Here is a 22169-nt window from a genome sequence, read left to right as displayed (position 1 = left end):
GTACTTCTGATTTCAATGATATGACTTATGCCTCCCCATAACTTAGTAGGCAAAGTTTGAGGTAGTGGTGTCCAAAAAATCCAATACAATCTTCCAGATGAGGTCTTACTAAGGCAAAGTACAGTGGGACAATTACCTCTTTGTTCCTGGAAACTATACCTCTCAACGCAGCCAGCTGCATTAATTTTTTTTTTACTTCTAGATTTTAATGCCAATTCATATTTAGTTTGCAGTTCCCTAAACTGCTGAGATTTTTTCTAGGGCAACTGCTGTCTAAATGTGCCTCCCCATCTTATCTGTACAAAGTTTATGTTCTTTGTATCCAAGCACAAAACATTAGATTTATTTCTCTATTGAATATCATCTTACTGGATTCATCCAAATATCCCAGCCTTTCAAATTTCTTTTGGATCATGTAGTAGTGACTGAAAAGTCCATCTTCCCATGGCCACCATCATGATGAGGCTCTGAACTTAAACTTGTTTAAACAGCAGACAGTAAACCACCACCAGTCCTAGTTCACAGCTCCTTCCACTACACCAACTGCCTGATTTACATAGAAGCTGAGAAACTACATGTAGCAGCTAAGCCTGCAATTCCTTAAGTTTACCTGTTCATCTCTGCTACTTTGATATCTATGTAGTATATTGCTTTCCTAATACAATATGAACAGCAATTGAATTACTGCTAAACAACCTAAGAAGCACAAAGATTAGTGACAATTCTCCAAGTCACAGTTGAATTAAATTTTAGGTTTATTAACTTATACATAGGGTACCAAATTTAGTTAAAAATAATAAGAAACTCTGGAGGGACTGAAAAATCCTGTAACTTAGAGGATAAATGGCTTCTGTATCAAAGTTCAAATGTGGGCTTTGATTCCATTACTATTCAAAATAAAAAAGGTTATATTTAAGAAACAAATTTCAGGTCAGTGCAAGTATAGAACTAAAAAGAAAGAGACAGTTCATTGTAGTGGAAAGAACTCTGGGCTAACAGTCTTGTTATCATGCTTTAAAGCCTATCTTCAATACTTAGCACAGTTCCTGGCACATAATAAGCAAATAATACTTAAATAATAAATAAACTTAATAAATACTTATTGACACTCTTAGTATATATGTCAACCAATTAGTTTCTGTAAACCTCAGTGTGTAAAATGAGAATATTAGTACCTGAAGTGCTTACCTCCCCATCAACTGGGAAATGGATGAACAAATTATGGGATACTATTGGTATATAAGAAATGATGAAAAGGATAGCTTTTAGAGAAACCTGTAAAACCTTGTATGAATTGATACAAAATGAAATGAGCAGAGCCAGGAGAACAATTTCTACAATACGCAACACTGTAAAGAAAAATAACTTTGAAAGACTTAAGAACTCTGTTCAGTTTAATAACCAGCCACAACTCTTGAGAATTGATGATGAAGTATGCTACCCACATCCTGACAGACTCCAGATGCAGAAAGAGATACTCATTTTTGTACCTGGCCATGCGCAGATGCATTTTGCTTGGATAATGATTATTTTTCACAAGGGGAGTTTTAAAAAACTGGAAGGAGTTAAGGATTGGAGGTGAGAGGGATTAGTGATAGTTAATGTAAAAAAGAAAAGAGGTCAATGAAATTTTTTAAAAAATCACATTGAGGAGAACAAAGTTTCACCGGGAGAAAGAGAAGCTAGACAACTATAAAGCTAACATGCTAAGTTTATCATATGCTTTAAAAAGCAAACTGTAACAGAAACCCACAGTTTCATATACAAACTTTTGTCTGTTCTTTGTATATGGAAATGTCAAAGAAATGTCTCTTGACAAACTTGTGTTTATCAAGTATAGAATAACAAAAAATGAAAATTATTTAAAAATGAATACCTATTTCACAGGGTTGTTACGAGGAAAGTGATTCACAAAGCTAAAAACTCCACAAATGAGCTATTTTTATATATGGCTAGTCCTGAAAAGTTTTATTAAAGTGAATCTTTGTGAATTTGATAATGTACTTAGACCATTTATTATTTAACAAAATCTTATGGTAATTTCTTATAAAGCAAAGAACCAGAATTAAGTTCTATTTATTTGTTTACCTGTTTATTTGTTCATTTTGTGGTAGCACAATGTTTCTCACATAGTAGGTCCTTAATACATGTTTGCTGATGCTCTAGAAAGGACCGTATAAGGATGTGAGTTCTGTTCCTGACTCTGCTACTAATTTGCCATCGTAATGGTCAAACAGACAAGTCTCTCCAAAGCTAAGTTCATTTTTAGCTCTAGCTCTTTGATTTTATGATTCATCAGTAAGTTAGTAATAATGCATTCACATAGAGTAACATTATGATGCATTAGGCAGCTCTCTCTGTTCTACTGAAAGATATATATATATATACATATATACATATATATACATACACACACACACACACACACACACACACACACATATATATATATATATATATATATATATATATATATATATATACATATATATATACATACCTGGGTGGGGGAGGAGTACCTTCAATTTCATGAGCTTAGAGAACTCCCATTCTGGCAACTCCCTCCACTCATCCAGAACATCAATTTCTCTGTAATCTAACACCATAGGATGTAGACTTAAGACTTGTAAGGGAAGTGTATTAAAGGACATTTAGTCCAAACTCTTCATTTTGCAGGTAAGAAAACTGAGGTTCAGAAAAGTTAAATGACCTACCCAAGGTTGCACATGTAGTAAAGTAGTAGTCAGTTGTGTACCACTTTTTGGTACTTAGTCAAATACAGTGATATCAGAATTCTCCTCTGTACTAAGGTAACCATGTTAAAAAATAATGCACCTACATATGAAACACACACACACACATACACACACACACATGATACATGAGGTATGTCTACTGCACACATCACATGAAGCAGAGAAACCCGCATTTGCACCTACAAGGAAATATTCAGTATAAAATTATTTATATTAGTCAGATTCAATTAAATAAATTCTAAGGTAAAGTGGTAAACATAGAAGAAAGAGCACTGACATTAGCAGACCTGCGGTCTACATCTGACTCTACACTTACAAGCTGTATGACTTTGATGAACTTGCTGATTTTAGAAAAACATAGACTTAAACAAAATAATGAAGAGCAAAAGCAAGAAAATGTTGGATACAGAAACAGTAATATTGTTTTAAGAACAACTTTGAGCAGCTAAGTCATTTTGACTATTATAAATACCCAAATCAACCACAAAGGACTTATGAAGGAAGGTGCTATCTGCATCCAGAGAAAGAAGTGGTAAATAGACATATAGAATGATTTAACATACACATACACACATATACACACATATATACACACACACATATTCATACATATGTATAGAATGTGTGTGTGTGTGTGTGTGTCTAATAGTAGCCATCTCTAGGGTGGGGGGGAGGGAAGAAAAAAAGAAAAAAATTTATATAACTTTATTATGTATTTAAAAGGAACAGCAAGATGTACACAGTAGATTTGCAGTTTCATGTGCAATCATATTTTTCTACTATGTTATAGAAATGCTTTTTTATTTCATAGTTTAATTAAAAATTATATAATTATTATATTTATTGAAATTAAAATAATATAAATAGTTATTAAATTAATTTAAAATTTAAAATAATATAAATAAAATTTTGAAATAAACAAATAAGTCATTCAACCTCATTTTCTTCATCTGAGAAAGGGGCAAGTAGCTCCTCTCTTTTGTCTTTTTCAGGCCTAGATCTTATGGTCTAAGAACAGAGCCTCCTCTATGTGTTCTTCCTCATTATGTTCTTCTTTCTTCTCCCACCTCAGTGTGGAGCCTTTCATCTATTTGAGGCTTTAAAGCCTTCCTACCTTCTTTACCCCTCCTTCTAATAAAATAGTTAAGGATGTGATAAATAATCATTTATACTGGCTGACAGAATGACTCATTCACATTGAAGTTATAGTACTTAAACTTTATCATTTGCATTTCAAACTTTTCATTTCATTTCTAAGCAAAGAATAAAAAAAGACTTTCCTCTTTCTTAAAATGAATTGTGGGCATTACCAAGCAGTTGGAGAAGTTGTTGGATGGATGGATGGATGGATGGATGGATTTATTAAATGCTTACTCTGTGACAGGAACTGTGCTAGCACAAGAAAGCAAGATGGTCCCTGACCTCGAAGAGCTTATATTCTAATGGTGGAAGGGAACAAAGAATAAAAGGGAGTTGGAAAGGGAATAAGGATAACACACTATGGAGGTATGGAGATAGCCGTCAAGTGGTGTGGAGGTATGATTTGGGAAAAGATAAGACAAAAGTTCACCTATCAAAGCTCTGCTTTCCAGGGGCAGAGTCCAAAATTTTGGCAGGAGAAATGAGGATGGCCAGTGTGCAGGCTGCATAAGAAACGAGAATCAAGCGGTTTTTGGAACCATACAAAGCCTAGTGAACTAGTTCCTTTTTAGACTATAGATGTCTGTCAGGGATCTTCTTTGGTCCCTCCAATGGGTAGTGCCTAAGGCTAGTCATGGGATTTGCTGGGACTAGAAAAATCACATCACAAAATTACATTTAGAAGCTCTCTGGGCCTCAGTTTTCTTATCTACAAGGGATTTGGATTAGATTCTATAATCCTCCCCTGTCTCCTTTAATCTGACCACTGCCTTCTCCTCCTTTTGCCCCCAGGATTTCAAGATGTGTATTTTATGTTTTCTGATATTATTTTTTAATACTGTAAACCTCTTATTGGACATACTGGACCAAAGGGTAGCTCTGTGTCTCTATGAGGACACAGAGTATGGAAGGCATACTCTATGTGTGTATGTTGAATTGGGTATGATATTTCTGAGAAAGGAGCACATTAAATGAATTCATGGGAGGCAGTGTGGTGTGGGGGAAGGAGTACCATATTTACAACCATAAACCATAATTTCAAATCCTGGCTTTGCTGCTTGCTACCTATGTGATCTTGGGCAGTTCACTTCCCTTTCTCTTCACCCATAAAATGAGGTGGCTGGTCAAGATGACTGCATAGGTCCTTTTCACTTCTAAGTTTTATGATCTCATAAAGCAGCCATTAATAATTCTATGCATATACAATATTACATTTAAGATTAAATAAATAATGTAAAGTTACATTTGCAATATAATAGGTTTTATAGATCTTAAAATACTATATAAATGTGAAATATTATTGTTATTAAAATTTTCATGTCGACCTCTTGTCTTCCCAACTATCCTAAAAGCTTATATTTGCATCACTATCACTTAGCACTCTGATTGGTGAAAAACAGCCTTGCTGATGCCCTTGCCAGAAGTTGACCACTTCTCTGGTATACTAAAGATGGAATTCATGTTCAGGTAGGGAATGGACTAAATGATCTCTGAGTCCTTCCCAACTATGAGATTTTTTAACATTGCGATTTTGAATAATTTTTAAACACGAGTAGAAGTATCAAACCTGGTAGGTTCAGAATGTACTAACATCTTCCATAAACCTCTACACTATTCCTTACCAAGACATGTCTGATAGACATTTTTGTGAAGGATTTCCCATTAAAATCCTTGTCAAGGCTTTTTAAAATACTTAAGAAAAGACATATTTTTAATCATGTGAAGACAGTCATATTCCACTGTGGGAAAACATGCTAGTTTGGCTAAAACAAGGAGATTCACTCATAGATAGATTAGTGAATAGATATGCCTTTGAGTGTCAAGTGTCTAAGATAAATTTTCCATCAACTGAGGTGCCTGGACCTTTTAGTGTTAAAAAGAAGTCTACACAAATTTTGTGTGAAATGATGTTGAAAAAAGTAGAACAGAGAGAACAACAATCACAATGAATGGCCTCAAAGGAAAACAACATTAAAAGACATTAAAACTTTGATCAATGCATGGTCTCAAGAAGATTGGGGATGAAGAACATTTATCTCCCTTCGATAGAGAGGTAGAAGACCTCTGGAATGAAGCACATGCTGTCAGATATACTTGATTCAGTGAGGCAGCTAGGTGGCACAATGGATACAGCATAGAGCTACCAAAGTTCAAATCCCTCCTCAGACTCTTTATTAGTTATGTGATCCTAGGCAAGTCACTTAACTTCTTCCAGCCTCAGTTTCCTCATCTATAAAAATGGAGATAATAATACCACCTAACTCATAGAATTCTTAAGAAGATCAAATGTGTTAACATATGTGAAGTGCTTTACAAATATTAAAGTGTTATGTAAATACTAGCTGTTATAATTATTATTATGGTTAACTTTTACTTCTTTGTTTGAAAAGAAAGTTCTATTGTGGAGGAGGGGGAGTGTTTGTACTAGGGCAGAGGTAGGGAACCTGCCACCTCAAGGCCACATGTGACCTAGGTCCTTGGATCCTTTTGATTGAATCCAAATTTTACAGAACCAACCCTTTTATTAAGGGGATGTGTTTTGCGAAGTTTGGCCTTGAGGCTATAGGTTCTCCACCACTGTACTAGGAAATGACAGTTATATTAAAAAAATTTTAAAGAAACGAAAAGAAAAACAAACCACACAATGGTTTATGATCAATGCAGCCAATTACACTCTACCTACTCACTTTCCAACCCTGTGCCATCTGGCTTCTGTCTTTATGACTCAACTGAAATTACTCTATCATTCCATACTGCCTACAAACATGCCCATGTCTCTCCAAGCCTGAAAAAAAATCACACAATCCTTCCATCCCCACTATCACTCTATATCCCCTCTGCCCTTTGTCTTTGAAAAGGCTATCCACAATAGGTGCCTCCACTTTCTCTTCTCTCACTCTCTTCTTGATCCCTTACAATTCAGCTTCCAATCATATCATTCCACCAGAACTTCTCTCTTCAAAATTAACACTGACCTCTTATTTACCAAATCCAATGGCATTTTCTCAATTCTCATTCTCCTTGACCTTTCCACAGCCTTTGAAATGACTGACCACTCTCTCCTCCTTGGATATGATCTTCTCCCTAGGTTTTTGGGATACCACTCTATCCTGGTTTTCCTCCTACCTATCTGACCACCCCTTCTCAGCCTCCTTTGCTGGATTCTCTTCCAGAGCACACTCTAACCATAAGTGTCCCTCACGGTTCTGTCCTGGGCCTTCTTCTCCCTCTATATTACTTCACTTGGTGATTTTATCAGTTCCTATGGATTTTAATACTATCTTCATGCTAATGATTCCCAAATCCATCCATCCTGCCCCAACTTCTCTGCTGACCTCCAATTTCACATCTCCAAGTATCTTTCAAATGGCTTAAACTGATGTCCATCTTAAACTCAATATGTCCAAAACAGAACTTAAGCATTCCACCCAAATCCCCCCTTAACTTCCCAACTACTATTAGAGGGCAACATCATGCTCCTAGTCCCTCAAGCTCACGACCTAGGTGCCTTATTTGACTTCTCGCTATCTGTCACAACCTCCATATCCAATCTGTTGTCAATGTTGTCAATTTCACATTTGTACATCTCTCAAATACTCCCCCTTCTCTCTTCTGATGGTGCCACTACTCCCTAACGTAGGACCTCATCAATAGCCACCAGTGCAATAGCCCACTCGTGGGTCTGCCTTCCTCAAGTCTCTTCCTACTCCAATCCATCTTCCATTCAGCCAACAAAATGATTTTCTTAAGATGTGGTTCTAACCATGTCACCCTTCCCCTGTTCCCTACTCAATAAACTCCAATGGCTCCCAAATGCCTCCAGCATCAAATACAAAATGCTCTGATTAGCATTCAAAGCCCTTCATAACCTTCATAAGCTACTCCCTACCTGTCTAGTCTTCTTACACCTTGTTGTTGTTGTTCAGTCATGTTCAACTCTTCATGAGTATGGAGTATGGAAGGCATACTCTATGTGTGTATGTTGAAACCCATTTGGGTTTCTCTTGGCAAAGACATTAGAACGATTTGCCCGTTCCTTCTCCAGCTCATTTTACAGATGAGGAAACTGAGGCGGAAGGGATTAAGTGACTTGCCCAGGGTCATACTACTAGTATGCATTTGAGGTTAGATTTGAACTTAGGAAGATGAGTTGTCCTGACACCAGACCCAACACTCTATCCACTGCACCACCTAGCTGCCCTCCCTTATACCTTACTCCTTATCACTTACTCTTCAATCCAGTGACATTGGCCTCCTTGCTGTTCCACAAACAAGACACTCTATCTTTCGGCTCTCAGCATTTTCCTCTGACTGTCTCCCACGCCTAGAATGCTTTCTCTCTCCCCCTCTTTGCCAAATGACTTCCTTTAAGTCTCAACTAAAATCTCATCTTATACAGGAAGCCTTTCCCAATATTTATTAATTCTAGTGCCTTCCCTCAGTTAATTATTTCCTATTAATCCTGTATATTGCTTGTTTGTACATATTTGTTTGCTTGTTGTCTACCCCATTAGATTGTGAGCTCTTTGAATGCAGGGATTGTCTTTTGCCTGTTTTTGTATCCCCAGAGCTTAGGCACTAAATAAATGTTTTATTATTGATTATCAGAGGTCTCCAACGACGTCCTGATAGCCAAATCCACATTTTTATAGACCTCATCCTCGATGGTCTTTATGTAGCACTTGACACTGCTAACTTCCCATTCCTTGTAGATATGATCTCCTTCCCCATCTTTGATGATAAAACACTCTCCTGGTTTTTCTGCTACATCTCAAACTCCTGCATTATTTGACTGATTCTTCTTCCTAATCTGTTAATGTTAATATTCCCTTGTTCAAAGTCCATGAACTATTTATAAAATATTTTAATTATTGTATTTCATTATTATTGGTTTTCTTTTGTATTTCTGTGTATTTTATTCTGTTGATTTTAAAATGTCATTCATAGAAAGGGTTCTATAAATTTTATCCCACTGTCAAAAGGGTCCATGCCCATGAGTATATATATGAAAGCCAACTCCTGTTCCTTATGAGAACTGACTGTTAAATTTTCAGTGTGAGCATTTACCCTGCAGCAAATGGAAACACTACAAATCAGGGCTTGATTTATTCTTTTGTGGATTGTCTAGACTTACGAAAGTAACAGACGACAAGCTAACAATGCAGATTAAATGAAAATTATGTCCTACAGTTTTTCGGGAGCCAGGTATTAAACATTTACCAGTATACTACTATCCATGACACACACACAAGAGATTAAGAATATCTGACCTAAATCTCTCTCTCTCTCTCTCTCTCTCTCTCTCTCTCTCTCTCTCTCTCTCTCTCTGTCTCTCCCCAATCTAATTCACTCCCATAGCTTCAACTAACAGCTTTATATAGATTGTTCCCAGATCGCTAATGCTGACCTATTTTCTCAGCTCCAGACTATATCTCTGTCTGTTTATAGGCAGCTAGGTGATACAGTGGGTACAGCGCTGAGCCTGGGATCTGGAAGACCTGAATTCAAATCCAGTCTCAGACACAAGCTTTATGACTCTGGGCAAATCATTTAACCTCTGTTTACTTCATTTTCCTCAACTATAAAAGTGGAGATAATAACAGCAACATCTTTTGCAAAGCTGTTGTGAGGATCAAATGAGAAAATGTTTTTAAAAGCATTTAGCACAGTATCTAGCCCACAGTAGGTACTATATAAAGGCTTATTCCTTGCCCCTTATAGAATCTTTCCTAGATAACCTACCAGCAGCTAAAACTCAGCATACCCCAAAACACAATTTTGTAACTTTAACCTAAATTTGCTTCAAATAACTACATTCTTTTCCTCAGTGACACCACTATTCAAACAGTTTCTTTCAGTGATGTCTTAAATTCTTCCATTTCATATACAGTTGACACCAACTCCTGTCAATTCTATGTATACAACACTTCATACCTGGATTTCTTCCTCTTTACTCCTAGTGACATGAGCCACTGGCATGATTATTAGGCAAAGCACAAAAGCAAAATTATCTCTTCCCTCTAGAAGATTATATCTGTATTATGAATTAAGTTGGAACTTTTTTACTGTTTTAGAATGATAAATCAATTAAGTGTCTTTGATTGAGCCTTACTAGGTGCAAAGCCCCAGGCCCAAACCACTATCTACTAAGTGCTAAGCCTATGTGGGCATGAAGCCCTCAGGGTCCTAAGGGGAGTTGCTAAGACCAAAGCCCATAGTAGGAGCCTAAGTTCTGGTTGCTCAGATGACATTTGATGACTGCTAAAGAGTGTATAAAAAGAGATAACAGAGCTATTTGTAAGAGGCTTTCACTCCTGGAGTGTTGGAGTGGGACTCTGGGCAGCCACTGTTAAGAGCCTCCTGGCTTACCCAGATGTTGATGGTTTCTTGGTAACTATGAATTGTATTTGGTCTGTTTATAATATATGTTTGTAACTTGTTTATATTTGCTTTGAAGTTCAGGATGCTGGTTTTTCCTCCTGAACTAAGTGAATGATATATGTATATGTTAGATTAAAGTAACATTGTTAACCCTTTAACGTTACTTTCCTTAGTAAAGCAGATCAAAGAACCTGTGCTGGCAGCTTTCTTGTTGTTAGGCTTGTGTTGGTCTTTCACCCCCCCACAACAGCTGCTAGCAGAATTGTTGCAACAACATTCTACTACAAGATGAGCACACAGAGAAAATATATAAAATAGATAAAAATGAGTTTGGGGAAAGGGGGTACACTAGCAGCTGGGGGGGCAGGAAAGACTTTATGAGAAGATAACACTTGAAGTTCATCTTGCAACAAAAGGAGGGATTCCAAGAGGTAGTAGTGAGTAGGTGGAGCATTACAGGCATGAGAGATAAACAATGCAGAGACACAGACAGCAAGTTGGCTGGTACAGGCCAGAATACAGAGTAAAAGGAAAGGAATAAAACATAAGAAGATGGCTTAGGGAGCAAGGAGTCACCCTTATATACTAACACCTCTGTCCCCTCTGTCTAAGAGCACTACAAATAATGCCATTACACACAACTAAAGTAAATGCTTGATTTTTTGAAAACCCTATAACAAAAGCCACCAGATTAAGAAACTATGGTAATATATGGTTCATGTCACTAATAGGCAAACTGGTTGAAAAAATATTCTTGCCAAGGGGAAAAACTTTTTAAAAAAAAATAAAATGAAGTGTTAAGGGACAAAACCAATCACTGAATCATTCTTCTCGTGAATGCTGCCTGCACCCCCATACCTCCCACCCCACCACCTTAATGTCAATCCTCAAAATGACATCCATGCATATACATGTCAGTTCCTTTTCTTCATAGGAACCTTTAAAAAAAGTGGGATTTGGGGAAGGAAATTTAAAAATAAATATTAGACAAAGTTATAATTAGATGTAATCTGACTATATCCAACCAAACCAAGCAATTGTTATACTTGAGAAATGGCCCCCAGATTTTTTTTGGTTCCTTGAATATTTTAGGTTATGATCCACAATGAAAAAACTCTATGGGGCAAGAAGGGTCAGTGGCACTAATAGTTGACACACTCCGAATTTAACACATCTCTGCCAATTCTTCAAAATATCCAGAGATGAAGAAGCCAAACCTCTTTTAGAACAGTGACTTTGGGAAACAGTAAAAAGGAACCCAAGGGAAGCTTTGTGAAAGGTAGTATATCAAATGAAGCCACAGAAGAATGGAATGGAGAGCTAAGTAGTTCCACTTCCTTCCAGACCTAAGTCTAGATACACAAATACATAAAGAAATTATTTTATATAAAAATAATTCCCCTATAGTTGCCCTAATATGCTATTTTCTAAATCATCAAGGTTGATTTTATGACCAGGTTTCAAACAGAAAAGTATAAGATGTTATAAAAAATAATGATTATTGAACAGTTATTAAAACTCTTTGCTTAAGGGTCCTGATCTGTAAAATAAGGGGGTTGGACTAGACTTAGGAGGATAACCCACTACAATCTGCCCAACAAGTAGGCCATCCAGACTCCACAAAAAAGTTCCAATAATTAGAAGGATTCATGAGTTCTCAAAGGAGGATGTTTTGATTTAGAACAGTTCTAATACTTTATTGTATCAAGTTAAAATCCAACTCTCAATTCCATAAGACCATAGATTTGGAGCTGGAAAAAAACTCAGGTCATCCAGGCAAGCACTCTTGTTTAAAAATGAAGGAACTGAGGTTCAGATAAGCAACGTGATCTGCCTAGCATCACAAAGAGATGTACAACAAGCAGGACTGGAAACCTCTGCCTTCAAGCAGCAATCATTTTTCCATACCCCACTACTGCTCTTAGTTCTGGCCTCTTGAGCTAAGTAGAACAAGTTTAATCTCTGTCCTACATGTACCTATGTACCTTTCTTTTCTCTCTCTCTCTCTCTCTCTCTCTCTCTCTCTCTCTCTCTCTCTCTCTCTCTCTCTCTCTCCCTTCCCTTCCTCCTTATTTTTGTTCTCTTTCCCTCTCTTTCCATTCCTCTCTTTCAGATCTCTCCAATTCCCAATGATACCAGCAAATATCACTTAGCCTGTAGCACTCAAAGTCCGAGGTAGATGATGAAAGATAAAAAAAAACAACATATTTTTTTACATAAGAAATGAATGTCATTTTTTATAAGAAAACTATTTTTCTTTTTAAAAAATGACATCCTATTATATGTATATGTATAATTATATTATATGTAGTAAGTAACTACAGACTGCAGGTTTAAAGCAGCATACCCTAGGCTGCATTTGTCTCTATTTAGTGCATGTGGTTGACCTTTTAGCAAAGAACCTAATTATTTGTAAATTGGTGGGTTGACACAGGAAATTTAAGCTGAAAGCTGAAGTGCTCTCATTTGTGATAATGTTCAGCAAGAGAAAGATTAAAATCTTGCCTTTGTAGAAACCTTTGTTTCTTTACCTCAGAGACCAAGCAGACAACAGAATTCAAATGTATTCTTCTCTACCTTCTAAATGAAGTAGTTTACATATGTCTGTGTGTGTATGTACATATACACACACATACACATACAAATATATGTGTGTATTTCATTTTCAAAGTTACTAAGTTACAAAGAACCAAAGCAGCTTTCATTTAGGCAGATTTGAATATTTCATATATTTATACATTTATTTTATATTTTATTCAGTCAAGATTTTTTATTCCAAATACATGCATTTTAAAAGGTTGTTTGTTTTTTCTCTACAAAGGATGGTACAAAGTTCCTGAAAGTTTACTTTTAAAATTCAAGGAAGGGAGCCGAGTTTCTCTCATTTATATACATATACATATGTGTGTGTATATATATATATGTATATATGTGTGCGTATACATATATGTACATATGTGTGTATACACATACACATAAGCATGTGTAAATACAGTAGCTCTTTTAAAAAAGTCTTAAAATTTCTTTGACTCAGACTTCCTTTATTTTTCTTTTCTTTTTTTATTGATGCCGTTTGTCTTTCTGAATATATTGCTGTCTTCCCTCCTTTGCCTAGAGAAGTTGAAGGGATAAAAATATAAAGTTCAGGAAATCAACCCCACCTTAAGGCACATACAATATCCCGCACTCACAGTACAACCCCCACCCCTTCCCACCCCCAACTCTACAAATAAGGGAGGAAAGTACATGTTCTCAGTTCTTACTGGGGTCTAGGATGGTTATTATAATTACACAGCATTCAGTTTTGTTTTCTTTCTGTTTACATTTCTGTAGTCATTGTGAATAGTTTTCCAGGTTCTTCACTCTGCGTTGACTCATATAAGTCTCTCATGCCTTTACTGAAATATTCCATTACATTCACAAAATATTCTACTGCATTTATGTGCTACCAGTGCCACTGCCTAATCGAGGGGTGCCTACTTTGTTTTTAGTTCTTTGTCACCACAAAAGATGCTGCTGTATATATTTTGGCGTATGCTAGACCTTTCTTTCCTTGATCTTCCTAGGCATATTTTTAATAGTGGGACCTCTGAGTCAAAAAATACGGACATTTTAGTCACTTTTTAAGCATATTTCCAAAATAGAGAATTGTTGAACCGATCCAATGACTGAACAACTCCAACAATATATATTTTTCCCTCAAATCTTCAAAAGATGATTTCCTCAATTTACTGCAAAAATATCCACATTCCTAGCAACTGCTTTATTAATGGGATTTAAGGTAACAAGAATATGCAGTAGGTCCTATTCACCTTCTTTGAGTCACAGCCCTGGACGCCAACTACCAGCAGAATTCAATCATGTTGGATTAGGGTAGCTTTGATTTCTTCTTGGAGGCCTCCTGCACATATTTCTGACAATAGGTCATGAGGGTTCAGGAGATGGATTGACAAATCAGGGCCACATGGCCTCCTCCCTTGACATTCTGATTTCTATGCCAGCAAAACATTCTTTGCCTTGTAAAAGGACAAGCTCCAGAGGCTTGTACAATAAGATATGAGGTTCAACTACCTAGCGTGGTCAACCTTTCACTTTGATCAGGGCATTGCCTCTCACAGGAGGCACAATGGTGGTAGTTTTCTTTCACCTGAAAACCTGGACAAACTGGAGCAGACCTTGGGATAGCAAAATGCTACTGGGCAGTATAAGCCCATGCTGGAGGCAGAGGCAGCTGCAGAGGGCACAGAGGCTGGTGACAGGCGCTCTCACCCACTGTGGTACTAAAGCATGAAAGCAGCTCCAGTAAAGTATTAACATTCTGTTTTCCTATAGCCTCTACAAAGGTGGAGGATTTCCATTTTTCTCATTTTTGACAATTTGCTGGGTATTGAATGAAACTTCAGATTTGCTTTAATGACCTTCAATGAGAACATATTCTCATTATTAATGATTTGCCTATCTTCTTTTGAAAACTGTTCATATCCTTTGATCATTTATGTGTTGGGGAATGGTTCTTGGGCTTATAATATATAGAGCTGTATTATATGGATATTCACATTTCTGTCTTGGGACATCAGAAACTTATCCTAGATAATTAATGCAATGATTTTTTTTTCAGTTTGCCTTCTTATCCTAGCTTCACTGATTTTGTTCTTATAAAAGTTTTTCAATTTCATGTATTTGATAGTGATTATCTCTATTATTTGTATAATTAATAATTGTCCAACCAGCTATATCATGAGAGGTACTTCAACCTGTGTTCATCAAATCAAATATCCACTTGGAATTTATTTTAGTGTACAGTATGAGGTAGTGGCCTAATCCTAATTTCTGTCAAACTGCTTTTCTAGAGTCCTTGTCAAACATAGAGCTTTCCCCCACATAATTTATGCTACTGAGTTTTAAAAAATTGTATTTGTTTAGTTTGATTATTTCTCATTCATGTTTCTGTAGTCCAATCTGCTTTTCTGTAGTCCAATCTGCTTTCCTACATTTTTAACCAATATCAAGTAGCACTGATGATTATTGCTTTATCAAATAATTTGAGTCCCCTCTTTATTCTTGCTAATAGTTATTGTACCATCCTCTCTTTTTTTTCTTCTGTGACTCACTCAGAAATATCAATTCATGAACAAAGCAGTGTTCTGTGGTGGGAGTCAGCCATGCCCTGAGTCATGAAGCCCAATCTTACCCCCTGTAAATGTCATCATGATCACACACCATTTCAAAAGGCAACTTCTATGCCTCTCCTACCACACAAAATGCTGTACCCTTTTTGTTCCTGTTCAGTCATTTTTTCAGTCAAGATCAACTCTTCATGATGCCATTTTGGGTTTTCTTGGCAAAGACACTAAAGGGGTTTAGCATTTCCTTCTCCAGGGAACAGGGTTAAGTGACTTGCCCAGGGTCACACAGCCAGTAAGTATCTGTGACCAGATTTGAACTCACAAAGATGAGTCTTCCTGAATCCAGAGCTGGTGATTCTATCCACCATGCCCTAGCTGCCCGTCTCCTATAAGGGGATAGAGCAAGTACAACCATTCACACAGAAGTAGGACACTTAACTGTGCAATCATTAGCATGAGCATGAAAAGGATGAAGATGCAGGAAAGGAGACTGAAAAGGAACAGTCAGAGAGCATAGGGTCATGCAAATCAGGAGGAGAGAAGGTAATCAGTGTCAAATGCTGCAGAAGTCAAGAAGGGAGAGGAGTAAGAAAAAAGTCATTAGATTTGGCAACTAAATTGGAGAAATAATTTCAATTGAATGTTGGGATTCAAAAGCCAGTTTGCAGAGTGTTTAGAAGAGAATGAGAAGAGAGGAAATGGCAAAAGCAAGTATAGACAATTTTTTTGAAGTTTAGCAGAGAAGAAGAGATAAAGGATGATAGATAATGAGGATGGTAGGATCAAGTGAGGAGGTTTTGAGGAAGGGAGAACATGGGCATGTTTGTAGTTAGCAAAAAAGGGGTCAGTAAATAGGGAGAGACTGAAGGTTGAAGAGAGTGGAAATGATAGTGAGGATTAATCTACTGGAGAAGTTAGAGGGGATGTGATGAAGGGTTTATGTAAAGAGGCTGGCCTTGGCAAGGAGAAAGGTCACCAATCCATCAGAGACAGGAATGAAGGAGATAGTGTGAGACGTCAAAAAGATATGAGATAAGAAAAGGAGAAGAAAAGTCACTGGTAACTTTGAGATAGGTAGCTTCACTTTTTATAATTAAGTATGGGGTGAGGTCCTTGGTTGAAAGGGTAAAGGGAGGGGTGTCATGGGAGGCTTGAAGAGAGACAAGGTTTGAATACACTAGATGGTGAATGGGATAGAGAAGAAGTGAGGGAAGCATAAAAGGATTGTTTTGCTTCTGTATCTCTGGCATGTTTTCTACATTGAGGTTTTTAGGTTGGAGGAATTTTTGGAAAACAACTACATAATTTATCATCTTGCTAATCGAGTGATCAGTTCCTTACCTTTAAATTAAACTTTGGTAATAAAATGTCATTGACCTGTCATTTACTATAAATGGGAACTCTAGGGCTAAAGTAAAAGAACTCTTCCTACTCATCCCCACTTAATTGGCATTTTTCTGAACTAGTTTAGCATTTACATGGTATTTTAATTTCTTTCTGACTTACTCTAAAGTTATTTTTAAAGTTATCCCTTACAATTTTTTTATAATCTAGCTCAGTATCATCACCCCCAAAGAGCAGAAAGTTAGACAGAAAGAAAGCAAGAAGAATTAATAGTATCTGATGGCAGCCCAGGACTCAGTGTGTTCTGAACCACATAACTTCAGTGTTAAGACAAAAGGATGTGACCTTGGAGAATGAGGACCCCATTGCTAGGCATATATGGAGGTCAAAGAAAGGCCATGTATTATACATACACATACACATAATACATATTATGTATGTTAATATGAATAACATATATTCATATTAATTTTGTGGTACCTCTTATGGTAAGCAAAATGGGCTCCCCATCGATTAGCAAACTGATTAGCTAAACTAATCATGGCACACAAATGGGATGGAAGGAACAGTCAATATGAGATCAATATGACATATTAACTGCTTAAGAGTGACGTAAGCAGACCGAGGAGAAAATTATATATAAAGACTACAAAAATATACGTGAAATGAACAACAAAGAGAAACACAATGCTGGGTAATTATACTGGCCAAGCTTGGCTATGGAGGAGGGATGAAAAAGTATAAAAAGCATACTTCCTTTCATTAAGAAGTAGGGAACTGTAGGTGTGGAATGTTGTTACATGAGAAGATATATTGGGCAGGGGCAGGATATTAAAATAAATGGGACATAAAAACAAAAGACATCATTTTTTTTTCCTAAATGAGAGATAATGGCAACAGCTATGAGAGATAAGACACACACACACACACACACACACACACACACACACACACACACAGAGACATAAAAGTGTGCCAAAGTCATACTACTAAACCTAAAAGGTACTCAGTAAGCTTAGGGTATGCATAGTTCAAAACAATCTATAGGGTGGTGATACAAAAGATAACAAATCAGCTGAGATCACTGTGAAAGTGCCAACAGTAGCAATGTAAATCTACTACCTTGCCAAATTTGCTTCCAGAGCTGTCACACTTAACTCTGCAGTTGCCACCAAATGAACAGTCCCATTAACAGTTCTATGGGTATGTTTACCTGCCACATTCTACCCCTTGCATTTAACGAAGGAACTGAATTCTTAGGGATTAGCAGTAGCACAGATTGGCACTTGTGTAGGTTGACACAATAATCTTTATACATACAAATTTAAGAGAGTCAGCAGGGCCAGTTTCATGGATATCTAATTGTTGGTCGTGATTTAAGAGGCACCATACTAGCCCAAGTACTTACTTCACCCAGGTGCCAAAAAACCTGAAATTTTACCGCTACTTTGGGCTAATCACTGCCTTTTGCAAGCATTCTTTTTTTTTCTTTTTTTAACTGAATACTCCTAAGAGAAATTCCTTTTTTACCCATCATTTGTCACTAAAACCTTGTTGGGAATGAATTTACCATATCACTCATTCTTCCTTTTCAAAGGTCTCTGTTATGAAGATAGTGGGATTCTGACATTATATAGGTATGGGGTGGGAGATGCACAATAGGAAGATGGAATTGCCAAAGATGCACTTTGCCTAATTCACAATTTTGATAAAAACAAGTTCTGGAAGAGAATCAATTGTACTTCAGTTAAAGTTAATGGATTGATGTCACTAGGAAAGAAGGTCTATACTGTAGTGACCCAGCCTTTTGCTGACTAAATTGGATGAAGGTACATATGGTATACATATCAAATTTGCAGATGAAACAAAGCTGGGAGGCATTGCTAACATGCTAGGTGACAAAGAGTATCCAAAAAGAACCTAACAAAATCAAGATGGACCCAATCTGACATGATAAAATTTAATAGGGATAATATGAAGTCCTATACTTAGGATTTTTAAAAAATTCAATTGGGAAAGCATGGATAGATAGCAGTATGAGTGAAAAAGATCTGGATATTTTAAGGGGACCACGTGGCCACCCCAAAACACAAACACACACACACACACAATCACAATCTCAGTTATAGTCCTGCAATAGCAGAACTATAGCCTGGCCAGACCCCATCTGTTAAGTTCTGAAAGCCACCATTTATGAAAGACATTGAAAAATGGGAGCATGAGGAGATAAGGACAACCAGAATGGTAAGGGGACATGAAATATAAAGAACAGATAAAAAAACAAAACTAGGGATGTTTAGCCTGAAGAAGACTTGGTGAAGATGTGTTAACAGTCTCCAAGTATCTGAAGAGATAATGGGATAAAGAGATATTAAATTTGTTCTGCTTGACCTCTCCCCCTTCACCCACTCAGGACAGAATAATAATTAGTGATAATTTCAGGGAGGCAGATTTAGGCTTATTGCAAGGTAAGGTTTCCTCACAATTAGAGCTGCCCCCAAATAAAATAAGCTGCGTCAGGAGGTAGTAGATGACAAGGACTCTGTAGAGCTTTATGTCCAGTACCAGTTGTAGTAGATATACATGTCTACTACAACTGGTACTACATATGTAGATATAGATACAGATACAGATATAGATATAGTAGATGAACCCTGAATTCCCATCCAACTCTGAAAATAGTTGGTTCAGAAGTTGATGAAAGCTTCGTCCTCAATTGATTTTGACTCCAATTTATTCCATGCTACCAATAAAGGCTGTAAAAGGAATGTAAAGGATGTAGAAAGGTTCCTCTGGGTCTTCCAAGATTTTGTATCTTTTTATGCATCTATCTCATCATATTTCTGATTTTCTATATCTTTCACAGATTGTCCTTCATGCCCAAAATGATTTCTCTTCATGCCCCTGACTTTTAGAATTCTTAGCTTCCTTCATCAGGAAGCTTATATGCTACTCCAGAAACCTTTCCTGATTCCCCTAGTAGCTACTATTCTCTCCCATCCATCTCAAATTATACTGTGTTCATTTATCTGTATCCCCTTTGGGAATATACAAAATTCTTGAGGCAAAATACTCCTTTTCTTTTTGTCTCTGCAGCTATAGCACCTAACACTGTGCTTTTTACATAGCAAGAGCAAAAGAAGTGCTTGTTTAATTACTTCAAGATTCACCTCATGTGCCACTCCTTCCAGGAAGCCATTCCCTTAGCTGAAAGTCTCTCTCTTTTCTCATACTTCCTTGTCTATATTCTTTGTCTAGGCATATGTAACCATGTATTCTACTTATTTATCTTCATTAATAAAGATTATACTTATTTTTATGGGAGCATCTAGGTAGCACAGTGGGTAGAGAACTAAACTAAGAGTCAGGAAGACTGAAATTCAAATCTTGCCTCAGACACTTACTGCGTGATCCTGGGTAAGTTGCTTAACTTCTCTCAGTCTCAGTTTCCTTATAGGTTAAGTGGGAATAATAGTAGCACCTATTCTGTAGAATTATTCTGAGGATCAAACGAGATCATATGTGTAAAATACTGTGCAAATCGAAAATGCTGCTGTATGTGATACAGCACATGTGTGTGATAATTTTATTTTCTACTAATTTATAGTTAGGAGTAGAGGCTATACAATTTTTCCATTTAGGTTTCTCCATAGCTACATACATACACACACACACATACACATACACACCCCTCTCCCCCCACACACTTTGGTTCATATCTGTGATTTCATTGGTATAATGAGATCTGGGTGAGGAAATGCCTTCTACAAATACAGATTAGCTACATTGTTCTACAGATTATAGAGCATTACTTGAGACCCTGAGAGGTTGAGTGACTTAAGGTAATACAGACAGTGTGTGTTAGAAGTGTGTATTAGACATGATTTAGTGATTGGGAGTTTACTAATCTGTACAGTAATTCTGGGTCGGACTTTAGTAGAAACACCAATAAAAAACTATATGGCTAATTCCTGAGGTTTTGATTTCAAAACCTCGGGAACTAATTTTTAAAGATATGTTTGGGTAAAAACTATGTACTATGAAGACAAAATAGAAAAGCAAAATAAGAATTCAACTGGCTTCTTAAATAGAACACCTATAGATTATTTCAAATCTTAGGCAGGATAATCTAAAGAGAAAACTTAACATTTTATAAAATGCATTATACACATGTATCTTCTAAGATGCAATTTAAGCTATGATGAAAATGTGATGATGTGCTGAAAATCTGCTAAAATGTTGCCCTTACCTTCAGTAAAACTTCCTGTAAGAGTTATAACCACAAAAACTTTCCCCTCTGGCTCCAGATCCACCTGAAAGAGAAAAGGGGAAAAAGTTTTATTTTAAATGTACTCTTTTTTTTGTCTCCAAGGTTTTCAAAAGTAGATGTCACATAATACATTACAGATGTGCTATCTGATGTCTAAAGGAGTAAATTACACCCATAATTTTGGAGCCATTTTCCCTGTGAACCCAACCTCGCATGTAAATACCAGAGAGTTGAGGGAACAAGTGAAACTTTCACTGAAGGTGGGAGTGGTGAAAATCAAAACTAAAAGAAAATATTCTGTACTTTTGCTATGATTCTTTCCTGAAATACAGTTTAAGCTGGCTAACAGCGTAATTCACCATTCTTTGACTTTAAAATGTGTTATGTTACGCAAATCAGACTTCTATGGTTAATGCTCTAAGCTTTACAAAACACTTTCTTCAATGCACTAGGCACTGGGGAAAAAGTGCAAGTATTAGCAATCATTTTACAGATGAGGAAATGGAGGCTAGGAGTGATAAAAAAAATGACTTGCTGATAGAAAAGTCAACATTTTTAAGTGCCTACTATGTGCTTGGCACTATGCTAAGCTCTGATGATACAAAGAAAGGCAAAAATACCCTGCCCTCAAGGACCTCACAGTCTAATGGGGGATGACAATAGCAAACAGCTATGTATAAACAAGACATATACAGAATAAATTGGAGATAATCCTGGAAGGAAGGCATTGACATGAAGGAGGTCCAAAAAAGGCAAGGTTGGGCTGAAATGAGGCTTGACGGGAAGGCAGGGAAGCCAGAAATCAGAGAGAATTTCAGGTATGGGAAACAGCCAGTAAAAACTTAACAGAATCTCGAGATAGAATGTCCAGGCTTCTTAAAGAAGGTGACACTATAGCTGAGACTTGAAGGAAGCCATGAAAGCCCAGAGGCAGAAGTGTAGAGGGGGACAGGTCCAAGAACTGGAGATAGCCAGTGGAAATTCTCAGATTTGGGAAATGGAGCATTGTTTGTGAAGAATGACAAGGAAACCAGCATCAATTTGTAATGTATAAGAAGACTAGAAAGGCAGGAAGGAGAGAGATCACAAAGAGTTTTAAAAGCAACAGAGGATTTTGTATTTCATCTTTCAGGCTCTAAGGAGCAACACTCT

The 22169-nt window shown here is 36.8% G+C and overlaps 1 protein-coding gene across 1 annotated transcript in view; it reads right to left on the bottom strand.

Moving 5' to 3' along the window:
- The window catches only part of PRKCH (protein kinase C eta), a 285052-nt gene that overhangs the window by 190834 nt on the left and 72049 nt on the right, over positions 1-22169 (bottom strand). The window contains exon 2 of the mRNA XM_036736401.1: positions 20997-21060. Coding sequence (XP_036592296.1) covers positions 20997-21060 — 64 coding nt within the window. The remainder of the gene's footprint in view (positions 1-20996; positions 21061-22169) is intronic.

Source organism: Trichosurus vulpecula, chromosome 8 (genome assembly GCF_011100635.1).
Source record: "Trichosurus vulpecula isolate mTriVul1 chromosome 8, mTriVul1.pri, whole genome shotgun sequence".
NCBI lineage: Eukaryota > Metazoa > Chordata > Mammalia > Diprotodontia > Phalangeridae > Trichosurus > Trichosurus vulpecula.
The sequence above is the reverse complement of the archived record's forward strand: the minus strand, read 5'-3'. Positions and strand labels throughout refer to the sequence as shown.